The sequence below is a fragment of the Doryrhamphus excisus genome, chromosome 23 (assembly GCF_030265055.1).
Source record: "Doryrhamphus excisus isolate RoL2022-K1 chromosome 23, RoL_Dexc_1.0, whole genome shotgun sequence".
NCBI classification, from domain to species: Eukaryota; Metazoa; Chordata; class Actinopteri; order Syngnathiformes; family Syngnathidae; genus Doryrhamphus; species Doryrhamphus excisus.
The window spans coordinates 1,585,635-1,605,000 of NC_080488.1; the positions used below are offsets into that span (position 1 = coordinate 1,585,635).

Below are 19,366 nucleotides of genomic sequence, written 5' to 3' on the forward strand. Positions count from 1 at the left end.
CTAATGAAGAACTAATGACTAAGGCATGCATTTAGAGTGGTTACATTGGAACTAATGAAGAACTAATGACTAAGGCATGCATTTAGAGTAGTTACTGGGAAACTAATGAAGAACTAGTGACTAAGGCATGCATTTAGAGTAGCTACCGGGGAACTAATGAATAACTAATGACTACGGCATGCATTTAGAGTGGTTACCGGGGAAGTAATGAAGAACTAATGGCTAAGGCATGCATTTAGAGTGGTTACATGGGAACTAATGAAGAACTAATGACTAAGGCATGCATTTAGAGTAGTTACCGGGGAACTAATGAATAACTAATGACTACGGCATGCATTTAGAGTGGTTACCGGGGAAGTAATGAAGAACTAATGACTAAAGCATGCATTTAGAGTGGTTACTGTGGAACTAATGAAGAACTAATGACTAAGGCACATGCATTTAGAGTGGTTACTGGAAAATAATGACTAAGGTGTGCATTTTAGAGTGGTTACTGGTGAAGTAATGAAGAACTAATGACTAAGGCATGCATTTAGAGTGGTTACTGGGGAAGTAATGAAGAACTAATGACTAAGGCATGCATTTAGAGTAGTTACCAAAGAAGTAATGAAGAAGTAATGTATATGTGATGGTCAGCCACCAGTCGATATCCCAGCTTTAACATGATGCTTCAATGTGCTTTTAAAGCTATATCAGTAGAACAAAATGTCAGCGTTTTTCAGCCTTTCGACTGTGAAGGTGTCAGCTTAAATGAGCATCTTCCATTTTGCAAAGGGCTGGCTCCAGTACGCGCGCTCTGGCTGTTGCGCGCGTGCACGCCGACGTAAGGAGAAGGGGGACTCCACGCTACCACGCAGCTCGGTGGAAAGTCCGGATGAAAGTTTAACACAAGCCTCGACCATGTCTGTCACTTAAAGTCCGACTGTTTCGTCCAGCGTTTCCGTGCTCGCAACTCCGTTGATGTCTGACGAGGGCGAGGAAAGCGACAGCGGGGAGCGAGCCCATCGCTGCCAGCCTCCCTCGCCACCTTTGTGTCTCCCCCGAGGATCACCTTCATGTCGGCGGCCCCCGGACCTCTTCTCCTCGGCCTCTCCTCTCCTGGAGGACACGGACCCGCCGTACCTGGCCTCCCCGGACTGTCTTCACTCGTCCCCGGATACGCGAGAGCACGGGGACTCCCCCCGCCTCACACCGCCAAAGTTCCGCCACAGCGCCGGGGATTCTCCGTTGACTTCCCGCCAATATGCGCACCTTGACGTGGTGTGCGGCCGCTCCGATGAGCCGCTCCCTGCCTGGAAGGGACGCGGCCCCGAGAGCCCCGGCAGCCTTCAGCACCGCGGACAGAGAGTCTACCGGGGCTCCGAGTCCCAGGGCTGTGGGAACCACCACGCCAGTGAGCACCTAGACGCCGACATCACCTCGGACGCCCGGCAGTCGTGAGTCATCCTTTGAATCATTCATCGGAACTTTTATCTTTCACTTTAGAAAACAAAGAGGTAGTTTTGCAAATGGCTACTCAACACGAGTCAAATATTACCTTAATATTACCTTAATATTACCTTAATATTAACTTAGATGTAATTATGCATTAGTCAGAGTTTCAGCTGAATGAGAAGGGCAACCAAACTATATACTGTCTATATACTTCTTCGATCCATGTAGTGCAGAAATACAACACTACAAATGAGTGATAATGCAGTATCATAACAATATACTGCAAGAAACCATTGTATTATTGCTGTTTGCAGTAGTACAATGCAAACTTATACTTATACTCCCTGGCGTTACCCTGGATTGTGTTTGTGCACCGAACTGGCTCCTGCATTGATGACCGTGTGCACCAGTAATTCTATCAATAGACGCCGCTCCTGGAATTGAACGCGTTTCCTGCAGCCTGCCGTGACATCTCCATTGAAGAACCGACAGTTCAAGTCCGGACCAAACGGGCCACTTTCTTGGTTTTCATGTAATATCTTGTGTGAAGGGCGGCACGGTGGTAAAGTGGTTAGTGTACAGACCTCACAGCTAGGAGACCGGGGTTCAATTCTACGCTCGGCCATCTCTGTGTGGAGTTTGCATGTTCCAAAAACATGCTAGGTTAATTGGCGACTCCAAATTGTCCATAGGTATGAATGTGAGTGTGAATGGTTGTTTGTCTATATGTGCCCTGTGATTGGCTGGTGACCAGTCCAGGGTGTATCCCGCCTCTCACCCGACGGCAGCTGGGATAGGCTCCAGCACCCTCGTGAGGGTAAGCGGTAGAAAATGAATGAATGAATGAGGTCTCCTCCTATTTAGTGTGGAAGTGGTAACTTTTTGTCTTCTTATTTTGTCTTTCCCCACCCTCGGCCATCTCTGTGTGGAGTTTGCATGTTCTCCCCATGCATGCGTGGGTTTTCTCCGGGTACTCCGGTTTCCTCCCACATTCCAAAAAAAACATGCTAGGTTAATTAGCGACTCCAAATTGTCCATAGGTATGAATGTGAGTGTGAATGGTTGTTTGTCTATATGTGCCCTGTGATTGGCTGGTGACCAGTCCAGGGTGTACCCCAGCTGGGATAGGCTCCAGCACCCAAAAGCGGTAGAAAATGAATGAATGAATGAATCTTGTGTGGAGATTCCACACACATTTCAGCACCCTCACCCACTATGAACATAAATGTAAATGTATGCACATAATGCATGTGATTAACCTGCGTGTGTTTTATTGAATTAGTATGTCTCTTACCTTGCATTATTTCATCAACCTCTTGATTTGATTCCACTCTGTGGGTGCTTAAGATGCAGTCACAATGAATCGTGTTTATGTTTATTCTGTTATAAGCTTAACGTATTCATCCACGGTGGGTGGAGTCCAGTCCGGTGCGTCCACACACACACAGAGACAAATGGCACATCAATGGCGACACTTAATGGATATTCATGCTGGCCAGGCGTCTCTGCGAGGACAATGAGGTATTGAGAGTGGCAGGCAAACACTGCTGAGTCTTTGATCTGCTCTGGTGCTTTCATACGGCGGCGTGCGGCTTGAAAGGCCTTGGAAGAAGCATGGCTGCTTAAGCAGGAGCTCATCGCCTGCAGCCTGACGTGTGCGTAAAGGCGACCATGCCTGTTTCTCATTACCAGCCGAACGTGATGAGCTACACAACTTTTGATCTTTAAAATAAGCCATTTTGTCGTGTCCTCGTGGATGGAAACCGCTTCCGTCGTCTGTCGTGGAGAATATGATGATAAACCTGATTGCACCTCCTTATCGTCTTCCTCTCGTTGCCATGCAAATTGCTGAATCTTGTCATTTGCTGTAAGACACTAAAACATCATATCTGATGTCGACTTGGAGGCCTGAAACGCTACTGATATGTTCAGCACTTTTCCATATCATAACAGCGAGTCAGATTGGACTCCATTCCTCACACCAAACCCTAGAATGGCTCAAAGCTCTAAAATCAATTCCCTACTTTGTCAAATGTTCAAACAATGCATGTAACAGCATACAACATAAAACATACAGATCCTGGACCAGCTAGGCCTGCTAGGGGAAAAGGTGCCACAAACAGGAAGCATCAACAAAGTTGACTTGTTGTCAACAAAGACAAAATACTGTTCTTCGTTAGTTCCTCAGTAACTAACTACTCTAATACATTTGCCTTAGTCATTAGTTCTTCATTAGTTCCCCAGTAACCACTCTAAATGCATGCCTTAGTCATTAGTTCGTCATTAGTTCCCCAGTAACTACTCTAAATGCATGTGCCTTAGTCATTAGGTCTTCATTACTTTCCAAGGAACTACTCTAAATGCATGCCTTAGTCATTAGTTCTTCATTAGTTCCACAGTAACCACTCTAAATGCATGCCTTAGTCATTAATTCTTCATTATTTCCCCAGTAACTACTCTAAATGCATGTGCCTTAGTCATTAGTTCTTCATTAGTTCCCCAGTAACCACTCTAAATGCATGCATTAGTCATTAGTTCTTCATTAGTTCCCCAGTAACCACTCTAAATGCATGCTTTAGTCATTAGTTCTTCATTACTTCCCCGGTAACTACTCTAAATGCATGCCTTAGTCATTAGTTCTTCATTAGTTCCCCAGTAACTACTCAAAATCCACGCCTTAGTCATTAGTTCTTCATTAGTTCCACAGTAACCACTCTAAATGCATGCTTTAGTCATTAGTTCTGCATTATTTCCCCGGGTAACTACTCTAAATGCATGTGCCTTAGTCATTAGTTCTTCCTTAGTTCCCCAGTAACCACTCTAAATGCATGCATTAGTCATTAGTTCTGCATTATTTCCCTGGTAACTACTCTAAATACATGTGCATTAGTCATTAGTTCTTCATTATTTCCCCAGTAACCACTCTAAATGCATGCATTAGTCATTAGTTCTTCATTATTTCCCCAGTAACCACTCTAAATGCACGCATTAGTCATTAGTTCTTCATTATTTCCCCAGTAACCACTCTAAATGCATGCATTAGTCATTAGTTCTTAATTAGTTCCCTGGTAACTACTCTAAATGCATGCCTTAGTCATTAGTTCTTCATTAGTTCTCAAACCCTAGAATGTCTCAAAGCACTAAAATTAATTTCCTACTTTGTCAAATGTGAATGAAACCTGAGTGGACTGAGTATGCTTCCCTGTGGAGTGCCATATTCAAATTCAAAGGACTGAAAAGCGTCACAAAGTTATTGATGATCAACATCTCTAAATTGTTTTTGTCCACAGTAATCCACCACACACAAAAAAGCACTTTCCTTTCCTAAACAAATTATTTATAGCTTTTGTGTGACACACACAGACACACACACACACACACACGCACACACACACACACACACACACACACACACACACACACACTAAACAATGAAAACTGCATTTTAGATGAGAATCAGTCCAATAGATAGTGGAAGAAAAACAAAAGCATGGAAAGGCTGGAACACTTTATCATCTAACAGTGGGGTTATCTCAGTGGGCTGGCAAGGAAGCTTGTGTGGAATCCTCAATGTCGGGAAGTGTAGATACTACTACGTACTTCTGTGGCCTGGAAAAGTTCGATACCGCTTTAGTTATGGTCCCATTCGCTGGCATGTATTACATTTCCAGTTCTGAGTGCATTTGACCCCCAACTTTCAGTAAAACTGGTGGCTGCACGGTGGTCGAGTGGTTAGCGCGCAGACCTCAGAGCTAGGAGACCAATTCCACCCTCGACCATCTCTGTGTGGAGTTTGCATGTTCTCCACGTGCCTGACTCCGGTTACCTCCCACATTCCAAAAACATGCTAGGTTAATTAGCGACTCCAAATTGTCCATAGGTATGAATGTGAGTGTGAATGGTTGTTTGTCTATATGTGCCCTGTGATTGGCTGGCCACCAGTCCAGGGTGTACCCCGCCTCTTGCCCGAAGACAGCTGGGATAGGCTCCAGCACCCCTGTGACCCTCGTGAGGAAAAAGCGGTAGAAAATGAATGAATGAATGAATGAGTTCTCCTCCTATTTTGTGTGGAAGTGGTAACTTTTTTTGGCTTCTTATTCTGTCTTTCCCAACCCTCGGCCATCTCTGTGTGGAGTTTGCATGTTCTCCCAGTGCATGCGTGTTTTTTTTTCCCGGGGACTCCGGTTTCCTCCCACATTCCAAAAACATGCTAGGTTAATTAGCCACTCCAAATTGTCCATAGGTATGAATGTGAGTGTGAATGGTTGTTTGTCTATATGTGCCCTGTGATTGGCTGGCCACCAGTCCAGGGTGGACCCCACCTCTCGACTGAAGACAGCTGGGATAGGCTCCAGCACCTTCCGTAACCCTTGTGAGAAAAAAGCGGTAGAAAATGAATGAATGAGTTCTCCTCCTATTTTGTGTGGAAGTGGTAACTTTTTGGCTTTTTATTCTCTCTTTCCCCACCTTCGGCCATCTCTGTGTGGAGTTTGCATGTTCTCCCCGTGCATGCGTGGGTTTTCTCCGGGTCCTCCAACATTCCAAAAACATGCTAGGTTAATTAGCGACTCCAAATTATCCATAGGTATGAATGTGAGTGTGAATGGTTGTTTGTCTATATGTGCCCTGTGATTGGCTGGCCAGGATATACCGTGCCTCTCGCCTGAAGACAGCTGGTATAATATGGGATAAGCGGTAGAAAATGAATGAATGAATGAATGAGTAAAACTGAAAAAAAAAACCCACTTCCACACTGACCAACGTCCTCATTATGATGATATATTTCTACCATGCCTGTTTTTCGATACGCTACACACAAATGCTTAGAGAGGCAACCATTTCTGCTGTATGCGACATCTATTTTCTCAGCTTCTTCACATAACGAGGGAATATAAACGAGCAACCCTTACAGGAATATCTTAGCTATACGGTAAAGTCGCCTAACAAGCTCGCCTCTCGCGTACTCGCTGCGGTGTGTCCATGCGGCAAAGCACACGTTCAATTTCTTACTATGGAGTTCATTACCTGACGGTCATGGGTCACTCGCTCACTTCAATATTTTTGTTCTCCGCATGTCTGTGAACACATCGCTTCTGTGGCGCTAAAGCTAGTGATCATTTCTGACTTCCTGAACATACCGGTTTGGCGGTTCTGGGTTTTTCGTCTTCTGAGCATCACAACTATGTAGGTCAGAGTGTTCGGCAGTTATTACCCAAAAGATGGCCTCTCCTGGGCCTGGCGATGGGACGTGGTGTCATGAACAATGTCAAACATAATGGCGGCCGCAACGGTGACGCTTGTCATTTTAATTTGCATTTATTGGCATCTTGGCTCATGTTGAGTACACATTGATCACGGACACGCCCGGGAACTGACCTTTAGTCACCTTTGGATGAGCTTTGGCCCTGATTGCAGTTCAATGAACTGGTCTATGACGGATGCTTCAATGGCAGCAAAGTGGCAAAGTACATATATTTATGGAGGCGCTAATGACTTTAGCTTTTAGCTCCGGGGTAAAGTATGGCTTTTCCATGCTGTAATCACTCCTCACCTGTCCTGTCCTCGTCTGCAGCGTGGAGACGATGCACCGCCGCCACACCACGCTGAGAGAGAAGGGGCGTCGCCAGGCAGTGCGAGGCCCAGCCTACATGTTCAATGAGCGCGGTTCGGCTCTCACTGCAGAAGAGGAACGCTTTCTGGACGCTGCCGAGTACGGGAATATTCCTGTAGTGCGCAAAATGCTCGAAGACTCCAAAACCCTCAATTTTAACTGCGTGGACTACATGGGCCAGAATGCATTGCAACTGGCCGTCGGAAACGAGCATCTGGAGGTGACTGAGCTGCTCCTGAAGAAGGACGGCTTGGCGAGGATCGGAGATGGTCTGCTATTGGCTATTTCCAAGGGCTACGTTCGTATCGTGGAAGCGATTCTCGGGCACCCTGCCTTCGGCGGCGGGATTCGCCTGGCTTTGAGTCCTCTGGAGCAGGAGATGCGCGACGATGACTTCTACGCTTACGACGAAGACGGGACGCGCTTCTCGCACGACGTGACGCCCATCATACTCGCCGCTCACTGCCAGGAATACGAGATAGTCCACATTCTCCTGACCAAAGGGGCCCGCATTGAGAGACCGCATGACTACTTCTGCAAGTGCGTGGAGTGTGTGGAGAAGCAGAAGAAAGACTCGTTTAGTCATTCGAGATCCAGGATGAACGCGTACAAAGGCCTCGCCAGTGCGGCTTACCTGTCACTCAGCAGCGAAGATCCTGTTCTGACGGCCCTGGAGCTCAGCAACGAGCTGGCCAGACTGGCCAACATCGAGACGGAGTTTAAGGTAAGGCAGTCCAGATTTCGGTCCAAATCCAGGAATTGTCCACCGATGCTGTGAGAGATGGTTCCTGCATCTGCATCATGACCCAGATTCTAACCCGAATGTAAGGCTTCTTCTCTGGCCAGGATGTGTTTTGGAATTGTTTTGCATAATATTGCAAATTGTCCGTAAATTTGAGTACCCAGACCTCAAACCCCATTGCTTTATGATGCACTGTAAGACATTAGTGACCACGGGAAACTAGCATAAGGGCCCGTTTGGTTCCACGCTGCATTGTACGTACAATCTAAACCAGGGGTCTCAAACTCAATTTACCTGGGGGCCACTGGAGCAAGGGTCTGGGCGAGACTGGGCCGCATCAGGTTTTCCAAAAAAAACAAAAAAAAAACGTATTTATTAAAAACAGAAAAATATACAATTTTTTTCAGTGCTTTGGTCTGATTTTCTACAATAAAAGCTCTGATATTTTTTTTTATTTTTTAAAATAAGATGAAAAATAAATAAACAAATCAAGAATAAAATCAATCAGTAATAAATAAATATAATAATAATAATAATGAAACACCAAATAATAAAAACTTAAGAAACCACATATAGTTGGTGGGTAGACAAATTATTTTTTTCATATTAAAATGAACAAAGCATTATTAGAGCCCTGTAGACATGACAAAACACGACTATAGTCACATTTATACTCTTTTTATTTATTTACAACATATTGCGCAACCGCAGGGTCTCGAGACACATGCTAACTCGCAAACTAGAGAGCTAGCGACCTAAACGGTAGCCTTCAAGTTATTTCCTTTAAACTTAAATAGCCAAAAACTTACCACTTCCACACGGACACGGGCCGCACTAACATTAAACTTTCATATCAAAGCGGGGGCCTCGAACTAGTGTCCTGCGGGCCACATTTGGCCCGCGGGCCGCGTGTTTGAGACCCCTGCTCCACGGCAAACAACCTGAATGAATTCTGGTAGCCTTCAAGTTATTTCTTTTAAACTTAAATAGCGAAAAAATTACCACTTCCACACGGATAGGGAGGATAACTATTAAGAGTTATTTAACCTTTAACATGAACATGAATCAAACGTAATAATTTTTTCTGGGTACATGATACCATACAGCATCCATATCAAACATTAAATTTTCATATCAAGGCGGGGGCCTCAAACTAGTGTCCTGCGGGCCACATTTGGCCCGCGGGCCGCGTGTTTGAGACCCCTGATCTAAACCCACCTATCAGATAACAGTTTCCATTTTGCCGATGAAGCGCACCGCGCCTCATGTTTTTTTTTCTCTTTTAATTTCTATCCCCCCTCATTCATCCATTCTCTGGTCTCTCTGCCAAATCTTGTTTGTCATCCAGCCTCGGCGCTCATCATTCTGCTCCCCGTCTCCAGACAAGTTAATGAGAAGGGCGCACCTGAGGGAGCAGACTTGTGTTGGTGCTCATCTGTCTCATTACCATTTCATTATCAGCAGCCTGTCCCCGCTCCTCACTGTTCTCCTCCGGATCTGTTCTCTGGAGTCAAATATCACAAAATGTTTGAATCGGGGTGGAAAATGGATTTGCACGCTTTGGAACCAACCGGGTAATAAAAGACATCGTGTCAGTAAGGAAAGTTTTTAAATCATTACGAGGAGAATAAAAATGGTCCTCTCCAATTCTGACTTTATTTATTGAACACCATCTTACAAACGAGTGGTTAGCGCGCAGACCTCACAGCTAGGAGACCAGGATTCAATTCCACCCTCAGCCATCTCTGTGCGGAGTTTGCATGTTCTCCCCGTGCTTGCGTGGGTTTTTTTCCGGGTACTCCGGTTTCCTCCCACATTCCAAAAAAAACATGCTAGGTTAATTAGCAACTCCAAATTGTCCATAGGTATGAATGTGAGTGTGAATGGTTGTTTGTCTATATGTGCCCTGTGATTGGCTGGCCACCAGTACTGGGTGTACCCCGCCTCTCGCCCGAAGACAGCTGGGATAGGCTCCAGCACCCCCTGTGACTTGAGGATAAGCGGTAGAAAATGAATGAGTTCTCCTCCTATTTTGTGTGGAAGTGGTAACTTTTTGGTTTCTTATTCCGTCTTCCCCCACCCTCGGCCATCTCTGTGTGGAGTTTGCATGTTCTCCCCGTGAATGCGTGGGTTTTTATTTTCGGGTACTCCGGTTTCCTCCCACATTCCAAAAACATGCTAGGTTAATTAGCGACTCCAAATTGTCCATAGGTATGAATGTGAGTGTGAATGGTTGTTTGTCTATATGTGCCCTGTGATTGGCTGGCGACCAGTCCAGGGTGTACCCCACCACTTGCCCGAAGACAGCCGGGATAGGCTCCAGCACCCCCTGTGACGTGAGGATAAGTGGTAGCAAATGAATGAATGAATGAGTTCTCCTCCTATTTTGTGTGGAAGTGGTAACTTTTTGGCTTCTTATTTTGTCTTTCCCCACCCTCGGCCATCTCTGTGTGGAGTTTGCATGTTCTCCCCGTGAATGCGTGGGTTTTTTTCCGGGTACTCCGGTTTCCTCCCACATTCCAAAAAAAACATGCTAGGTTAATTAGCGACTCCAAATTGTCCATAGGTATGAATGTGAGTGTGAATGGTTGTTTGTCTATATGTGCCCTGTGATTGGCTGGCGACCAGTCCAGGGTGTACCCCGCCTCTCGCCCAAAGATAGCTGGGATAGGCTCCAGCACGACCCTTGTGAGGATGAGCGCTATAAAATGAGTGAATGAATGAGTTCTCCTATTTTGTGTGGAAGTGGTAACTTTTTGGCTTTTTTTCCGGGTACTCCGGTTTCCTCCCACATTCCAAAAAAACATGCTAGGCTAATTAGCGACTCCAAATTGTCCATAAGTATGAATGTGAGTGTGAATGGTTGTTTGTCTATATGTGCCCGGTGATTGGCTGGCCACCAGTCCAGGGTGTACCCCGCCTCTCGCACGAAGACAGCTGGGATAGGCTCCAGCACCCCTTGCGACCCTCGTGAGGAAAAGCGGTAGAAAATGAATGAATGAATGAATGAGTTCTCCTCCTATTTTGTGTGGAAGTGGTATGAATGAATGAATCTTACAAACGGGAAACGCTTTCCCTTTGATTGACATTTTATTCCATCACTCACAAAAAGAATCTTTTTGCTGGCTTTTGACACAAGTTGTAATGAATCGTTCGATTCAGGCATAATCCTCATCGTCCGTGTCACAAGGTTTTACGACGTTTGCCCACACAGAGCGGATTCAAGTCAAGTGGCGGCGACTCGCCCAGCCAACCTGTCACAGCGCGGCGACGAGAGCAGCGGGGCAAGAAGGATGCTTATGAAAATATGTGTCAGAACCTCCTGACAGCAGATTAGTTATAAACGTCTTACTTTTCAAGGCGGCGCATCAATATCTCATAAAAGGGAGACAATATCGCATAAGGGGGGGGGGCATATGAAGTACTTTACTACAAATGTTGTTTTGGTATCATCCATTTTCTATGTCGTTTATCCTCACGGGTTGCACGTTATGCTGGAGCCTACCCCAACTGGTGGCCAGCCAGGTGAAAAATGAAAAAGACCTCCAATAATGGAAAGTATATTACCCCCCCCCCCCCACTTTGCATGTCTTTGTCACACTGCCACACTTCACTCAACCGTAACCATTTTCACTCCTGCTTCACACAATTCTCCATTTTCATTCTCACAGCAACGTTCCTGTGCCTTTATCTCACCCCCCCCCCGGCCTCAGACCCCCCCAGGATTCGTGAGTGTCATTTCATACGTGCCTGCAATGACTCGGCGTGGGTCATTGATATTCCCATACATGTTCTTAGCCCCGGGTCATGCCTTGCCAGGGATGTAAACAAACATCAACCGTATGGATTGTTCCCATTGTCGACCTGAAGGAATGCCGCTACGCTAAACGACTCCTTTTCGTCCCCGAGGCGCCCAAGCGATGCTGTCAGGACAGGCTGATGTTACATTTGGACATGTTTTATAATTGGGTGTTCTGTATTCTGAACTTATAAAAATAATAATACGCTCTACAGTTAGACTCTGCCTCGGGAAAATTCAAGACAGAATTTGAAGACTTGCACAAAATGACTCAAAAGAAAAACCAAGGTGGGTGGGAGGGGGGTCCGAAGTGCAGTAGTTGAAGTAGAAGTTTTTGTTCCTTAGCATATGCTAAGGAAGTTGCAATATTATGAGAATAATCTTGTAACATTCATTCATTCATTCATTTTCTACCGCTTATCCTCACAAGTGTTGCAGGGGGAAGCTGGAGCCTATCCCAGCTGTCTTTGGGCGAAAGGCGACGCATACCCTGGATTGGTGGCCAGCCAATCACAGGGCACGTATAGACAAACAACCATTTGTTGCAACATTATGAGTCAAAATAAGTCGCATAAAGTTGAAATATGAATGAAAAATAGACCACATATTATGAGAAACAAACATTATTCTATTTTCTATCATTTTCTATCATGTGCTGGAGCCTATCCCAGCTGACTTTAGGCGAGAGACGAGGTACACCCTGGACTGGTCTAATGTTTGGGAAAACATTATAATATATGGGAATAATATTAATATCATATGAGAGTAAAGGCATAATTACAAGAAGAAAGTTGAAATAGTAGAAATGGTGAATACAGATATAATTATATAAGAATAAAGTCTAAGTATTAAGATTCATATTTTTAAGAATTTTGTCATTTGCGTGGAAAATGTCATTTTAGTAGCATAGAGTTGAAATCTTAAAGAAAAAATATATACATATTTTGTAATATAAGATTGTATAGATAAAAATATATTATTTAAAGAGTAGAATTAAATAAAGTTTTATAATAAAATAATATATAAATAATATATAATAAAATATATAATAATATAAAATAATATATATATTATTAAAAATATATATTATTATTATATAAAAATATATTATTTAATATCATAAAATTATGCGAAACAAAACAAAATAAAGTTGAAATTTTTGGGAAATTCGGATGGAAAAAATGATGTATTATGGGAATAAAGTAAAGTAAAGTAAAAAGAGCAATAATTCTAATAGGCTTTTACACCACAAAACAAAGCAATTTCTCCATGAAATATATATCTATAAATCTATGTAACTTCTCAGCATATTGCGTTACAAAATATGAAAGCGTCCCTAACGACTCATCTTATGCGTTATTTGTTTTGATGTCTTTTCCTTAATGTTGTTTTCCCTCACTAATAATGATGTTCAGCCACCAATGAAGGTTTTTTTTTATCTATTATTATTTTTCCGTGTGCATTATTTCTGAATTCATTCCAAGCATCCACTATTAATAATACTCGATACATAATACATGCATCTTATTATTGGCTTGGTTAAAAAGTCATGCTTGTGTTTCATTAGGGAACGGGCATCAATCAAATGAGCTTTCACACCCAGAAGAAGGACGGCGAATGAAACGAGTATTTCAGGTGTTTTTCGATATGTTAGTCGGAAACGGCGGTCGCATGAAGGTGATGAGGTATTTGCACGTTTTACCAGCAGGGAGGATGCAAATGATGTGAGAATCTTAATCAGCCTTATTTATGTATCGCCTCTGCCAAGAACGACGCTTATGTATTGCATCGAAGTAATGAACGGGATGCGTGTTGGATTGTCGGTAAAACGAAAACCGCTAAGCTGATTTCTGTGGAATTTGGTGGCGAGGAAGAAATTAATCCGTTTTCATATGCATTAAAAAAGTTTTTATTTTATTATTATTATTATTTTTAATTTATTTTAGTTTTATTTGTTGCTCGTTTCTACCTTCTGGTGTGACCCGTCTTGTCTCCGCTTGGCAGAATGAATACCGCAAGCTGTCCATGCAGTGTAAAGACTTTGTCGTGGGGGTGTTGGACCTCTGTCGGGACACGGAGGAAGTGGAAGCCATCTTGAACGGCGATGTCGACCTGTGCCCGCCGAGCCCCTACAACCGACCCTGCCTCAGCCGCGTCAAACTGGCTATCAAATATGAGGTGAAAAAGGTAAACACAATTCAGTGCTGCTCTAAACCGGGACAGTCTCTACTTCCGGATCGGATTCAGGAATCCAACACGTATGGCTGCATTTTAAAAAGATATATCACCGTTTATTATTATTATTATTATTATTATTATATTATCTATCAAACCAGGGTTCAATTCCACCCTCGGCCATCTCTGTGTGGAGTTTGCAAAAACATGCTAGGTTAATTGGCGACTCCAAATTGTCCATAGGTATGAATGTGAGTGTGAATGGTTGTTTGTCTATATGTGCCCTGTGATTGGCTGGCCACCAGTCCAGGGTGTACCCCGCCTCTCACCCGTAGACAGCTGGGATAGGCTCCAGCACCCCGTACGACCCTCGTGAAGGTAGAAAATGAATGAATGAATGAGTTCTCCTCCTATTTTGTGTGGAAGTGGTAACTTTTTTGCTTCTTATTTTGTCTTTCCCCACCCTCGGTCATCTCTGTGTGGAGTTTGCATGTTCTCCCCGTGCATGTGTGGGTTTTCTCCGGGTACTCCGGTTTCTTACCACATTCCAAAAACATGCTAGGTTAATTTAATTGGCGACTCCAAATTGCCCTTAGGTATGAATGTGAGTGTGAATGGTTGTTTGTCTTTATGTGCCCTGTGATTGGTTGGCCACCAGTCCAGGGTGTACCCCGCCTGAAGACAGCTGGGATAGGCTCCAGCACCCCCCGCGACCCTCGTGAGGATAAGCGGTAGAAAATGAATGAATATAAAATATCCACTAATAACACTGGAAGTCCTCTGGAGCAGTTGGGAGTGTGACCAATCACAGCGCAGTGGGCGTGCCTAGAGGCCGGGCCGTGGGTGGAATAAATTAAAACTGATCCAAAGAAATACAGCTGGAATAGGTGCAGATTCTGGAAGATCTAGAAAGCTTTTTAATGGTAGTTATTGTGTGTAGCTGCTCTACAGGAGTCCACAAGTCAACACAAAGGGCCAAAAAAATGTAGTTTTTTAGTTTGTTCCCCTTTAAACTTTAACCAGAATTTCTGTTGTAGGAACCATTAATTTCACCTTGACAGTTAGCTTAGCAGGTTTGACTCGTTTTCTCGTTATTTCTCTGTCTTGTGTTGCCTCCATTTTGTAAAAGCTCTGCTCCAAACGCTCGGATTTCAGGCAACTCTTCAAATGTTGTTCCAGATCGGTTAAATTAAACGATAAAACATGTAGGAGCCAACTCTCGGTGCCAAACACAACAGCTTAAGGAAGCTCATAATCACATCCTACCCCCTAAGACTTTATTACGCAATCTCCCGAGATCCAATTTAAAAGCTTTATCAAAAAATTCCGTCTTCACGAAGATCATCGCGGCTCGTTTTGGAGACAAACGACTTTCATTTAAGACGCTGAGGGACGTTGAAATATTTTATTCCGGTCGTAAACGGCCTCTCGTGTTAAAGGGAATGCCGGATGGCGGAATTGTCTTTGTTGTGTCAATCAAATACTGAATGTGTTTCAATTGTAATTCCAATGGCGACGCGTAACCACGGTATTGAAACTATCGTTGGGGGAGGATTCGAGCCCGACGGATTCGAGCCTGTATGATTGAGTGCAAGTCGGACGCCACTGAGACCGTGAAGCCACCTTCAAGGTATTTGATTCAGGTGACTTCAGGTCAGTGAGCAGCTGAAGGACACGTGGCCTTTTGGTGCTGATGAAAGATCAGGTGCTTCCACCTGGAGATCATCGTGCTGGTCGGACGATTCTACGTTACGAAGCACGGGCATCTTGGGGTTGCCGTACGAAATGCCAAACTAATCGCTAGTTTCCTCCAACCACAGCATCGTCTCCTTGTGTTCTCTGGTTCGAACCCCTTCAACCAAACGATGACGGTGACCTTCTGTGGTCTCTCATCCGACAGCGTGGTAGGTTCCATCACATGGATGTGTTAGCCGGTAAACAACCTGTTTATGCAGGCTTTAATTCTGTACAAGAGAGCATGACCAATACTCACCGAGCTAATTACACCCGGGGGGGGGAGGAAGGGGGGTTACCATGGAAACCAGGTGGCACATGGCTTCATGTAATGTGTTTTGCTGGATTCAGGGGTGGGTAACGTTTTGGGTCAATGAGTATAGATCAGTGTTGTGTTGAATGGCTGGTGGACGGCAACGGCAAGTGTGTGTGTGTGTGTGTGTGTGTGCGTGTGTGTGTGTGTGTGGTTGCGTGTGCGCGGGTCTAAATTGGCTCTGTGAAAGTGATGAGAGAAACGGCGGAGGATTGATTAAGAAAGAAAACAATCAAAAAAGCGTCGCTGAGTTGAAGAGAGAACGCGATTCAGCTGAGCGACGCCTCGAGACGACATCGGAAAAAAAATCCGATGTCACCGTTTTTGATTATTTTTGTGGATTTGATTGAAATTCAGAGTAGAACCGCTGCTCCACCTCTTCGGAGAGGTGTTCAGGGTACATCAGGCCCTGGGAGCGCCTCGGGATCATCCAGAGGGAAACCGCCCCCCGCAACTCCAGGAGAAGCTAGACGGATATTTATAGTAGGAGCTGCGAATCGATGTGTCTGATTCCCGTCCTTCCGTCTCTCCACAGTTTGTGGCCCATCCGAATTGTCAACTGTCGAGACGAGATCGGGGAAAAAATCCGATGTCACCGTTTTTGATTGTTTTTGTGGATTTGATTGAAATTCGGAGTAGAACCGCTGCTCCACCTCTTTGGAGAAGTGTTCAGGGTACATCAGACCTGTAGGAGGCCTCGTGGAAAATTGGCCTCGGGATCCTCCAGGAGGATCTGGACTAGGTAGCCGGGAAGAGGGAAACGGCCCCCGCAACTCCAGAAGAAGCTAGACGGATATTTACAGTAGAAGCTTCGAATTGAGGTGTCTGATTCCCGTCCTTCCGTCTCTTCCCAGTTCGTGGCCCATCCGAACTGTCAACTGTCGAGACGAGATCGGATGAGATCGGAAAAAAAATCCGATGTCACCGTTTTTGGTGATGTTTGTGGATTTGATTGAAATTTGGAGTAGAACCGCTGCTCCACCTCTTCGGAGAGGTGTTCGGGGCACATCAGGCCCTGGGAGCGCCTCTGGATCCTCCTGGAGTAGAAGCTTCCAAATGTGGTGTCTGATTCCTGTCCTTCCGTCTCTTCCCAGTTTGTGGCCCATCCGAACTGTCAACAGCAGCTGCTGACTATTTGGTACGAGAACCTTCCCGGTCTGAGGCAACAGTCCATTGGGGTCAAATGCTGGACGGTCCTGGGGGTCACCGTCGGCCTGCCGTTCCTGGCCGTAGCCTACTGGATCGTACCATGTAGCAAGGTAGGAACCTGATTTGTGGCTTTTTGAGGTTAACATCATGATAGCATGCTATATAGCTATATATTAGCTAAGTTCAAATCTTCTGATCCTCTTCATTCATAATTCGTTAATCCTCTACGTTACCATGAAGGCGCCATCCGTGATTCCGTGATTATGTTTTCCGGATTCAGGAAGCATATCAAGGACCGCTTCACAGTCGGTGGGGAATGTCGTGATTTTGTAGGCAAGGTACAACCGCAAGTCAATCTCAGACAAAAATGCTCCTTCCATTGACGATGGGTCAGTAGATGTTCTCCAGCAGGATGGATAGTGGCCTCACCTTTGGTTTCTTGCCTATATTTCATCAGGAAATATGAAATTAAAATACTAATACAGTTCAATTGACCGATGTTTATGTATACTTTGTTATTGCTAATCATTTTCATTGGATTTGCATTATTTGGGATGGGATTCGGTTGCCATATGTTTCGGATTCCTTCAGATCTTCTGGAACAAATCCAAGCCAACCAAAGTTCTCCTGATGTATACTTTGCTATTGCTAATCATTTTCATTGGTGTGGCCTTTTGAGGGAATTGAACTGCGATGCTCATGGCTTAATTTACTTCTTTTTTGGACCTATAATACAGTTATTTCATGTTTAGACGGCTCTAATAATGTTGAAATAAACATTTAGAAGGTCATAAACAGGTTTTCTATGCGCTAACTATGAACATGTAGCATTTATAAATAATGAATCCTACTTGACGTATTCACTTATCACGGTCAGATCTGGAAGTAATGAACAGCAGTAAAGGAGGGACGACTATACATATATACATTTTTAATTATTCTCGGCATGTAAAGCTATCATTGTTGGATGTCAAACATGTTTTGGCAGTCCTGAATAGATTAATTGGATTTGCATTATTTGGGATGGGATTCGGTTGCCATATGTTCTCCTGATGTATACTTTGTTATTGCTAATCATTTTCATTGGTGTGGCTTTTTGGGGCAATTGAACCAAAACAATCCTGGGATGCAAATTACTTCATTTACTTCTTTTTTGGACCTTTTTGTACTCCTGGGAGGTTGAAAGCTGGGGGGAGGGGGGGGGGGGCATGCCAATCAATACCCACAAAGCATAAAGCTAATCCATGTCAAATTGCCTGATATCATTAATTGCACTAATTACACATTTTCTTCTATAAATGTAGTAAAAATAATCAAATAGTCAATTTTTTAAGGACTGCGAGATTCCCGAGCTCGGTACTTCGGAGCACATCATTATTTTTAGTTGGGAAAAACATTTGAGAGAGTTCTTGTGCTTGTCTCTCACTGGCCAATTGTCTGCAGGCTCGGTGCAGCCTTGCATGGGTTGCCAGATGCATGGAGAAGATCAATGTATGCCTGGTGAGACACATTGCTGACATATTATGTAAATATGGTATTATGGTATTATCATATTATCGTATGATGGAGGAGAGATCACCATAACATTGGATTTTAAAAAAAATAGAAAAAATAAAATATGAGGCGGTTAGGCTTGCCAGCCTCATCTGAAGCCACCAACTCGTTTAGGGTGAGATGAACCCCCCCCCTCCTTTGCTATCAGTACAGCAGCCGGGTGTCGTGGAGGAGGGGTTTCCAAGCGTTTTTTTAACATTGTGTGTGTGTGTGTGTGTGTGTGTGTGTGTGCGGCATGGAAACCACAGCGGGACCCGATGTGTTCTAGTGCATGGAGACTGTAGCTGTCTCCGGTGGGAAGATAATCTTGAATGCAGCAGGCTTGAAGAGTGCTGGGGGGGGGGGGGGTGTAAGGATGTGTGTGAGGGAGAAATTCAAGCATATATTATTTTATTCAGTATAAATATATTCATATAGTAACATTTCTACAGTATAACTCCTTATGCCCGATAAGCAAACATTAGCTTTCCCTGTATCTGTATTAAGTGTAAAAATAAGCAAACCGTGTAAAAATAAATCCATGATATTCTGTATTGTGGTATTATTACAGTTTATCACGTTTAACTTGCATCTTGTGTGAAAAAGTGTCCTTTTCCTTTCAGCTCATAAATGCAATGTAATGACTTAATCACTTGTAATTACCACTTATGCCAACAGAGGGTGCTGTTTGCTCTAAAAGGAAGATCACCGCTAAAAGGAAAATCATCCATAATCCTCAAGAGACATGAACATACATGTCTTCCTTTTTTTCTGTATGTGAGAAGATCCCTCTTGCTGGGTCGGCTTCTCGGTTCTAGGACTCTCTTCAACTGGTCTGGTCTCTGGAACAGTTTTAAAATTTTAAATCACACGCCC

The 19,366-nt window shown here is 44.1% G+C and overlaps 1 protein-coding gene across 1 annotated transcript in view; it reads left to right on the plus strand.

The window, feature by feature from the left end:
* Positions 1-722: 722 nt before the first annotated feature.
* Positions 723-19,366, plus strand: part of LOC131110294 (short transient receptor potential channel 7-like) — a 47,200-nt gene continuing 28,556 nt past the window's right edge. The window contains exons 1-4 of the mRNA XM_058063262.1: positions 723-1,436; positions 7,007-7,769; positions 13,591-13,773; positions 16,903-17,067. Coding sequence (XP_057919245.1) covers positions 961-1,436; positions 7,007-7,769; positions 13,591-13,773; positions 16,903-17,067 — 1,587 coding nt within the window. The 5' untranslated portion in view covers positions 723-960. The remainder of the gene's footprint in view (positions 1,437-7,006; positions 7,770-13,590; positions 13,774-16,902; positions 17,068-19,366) is intronic.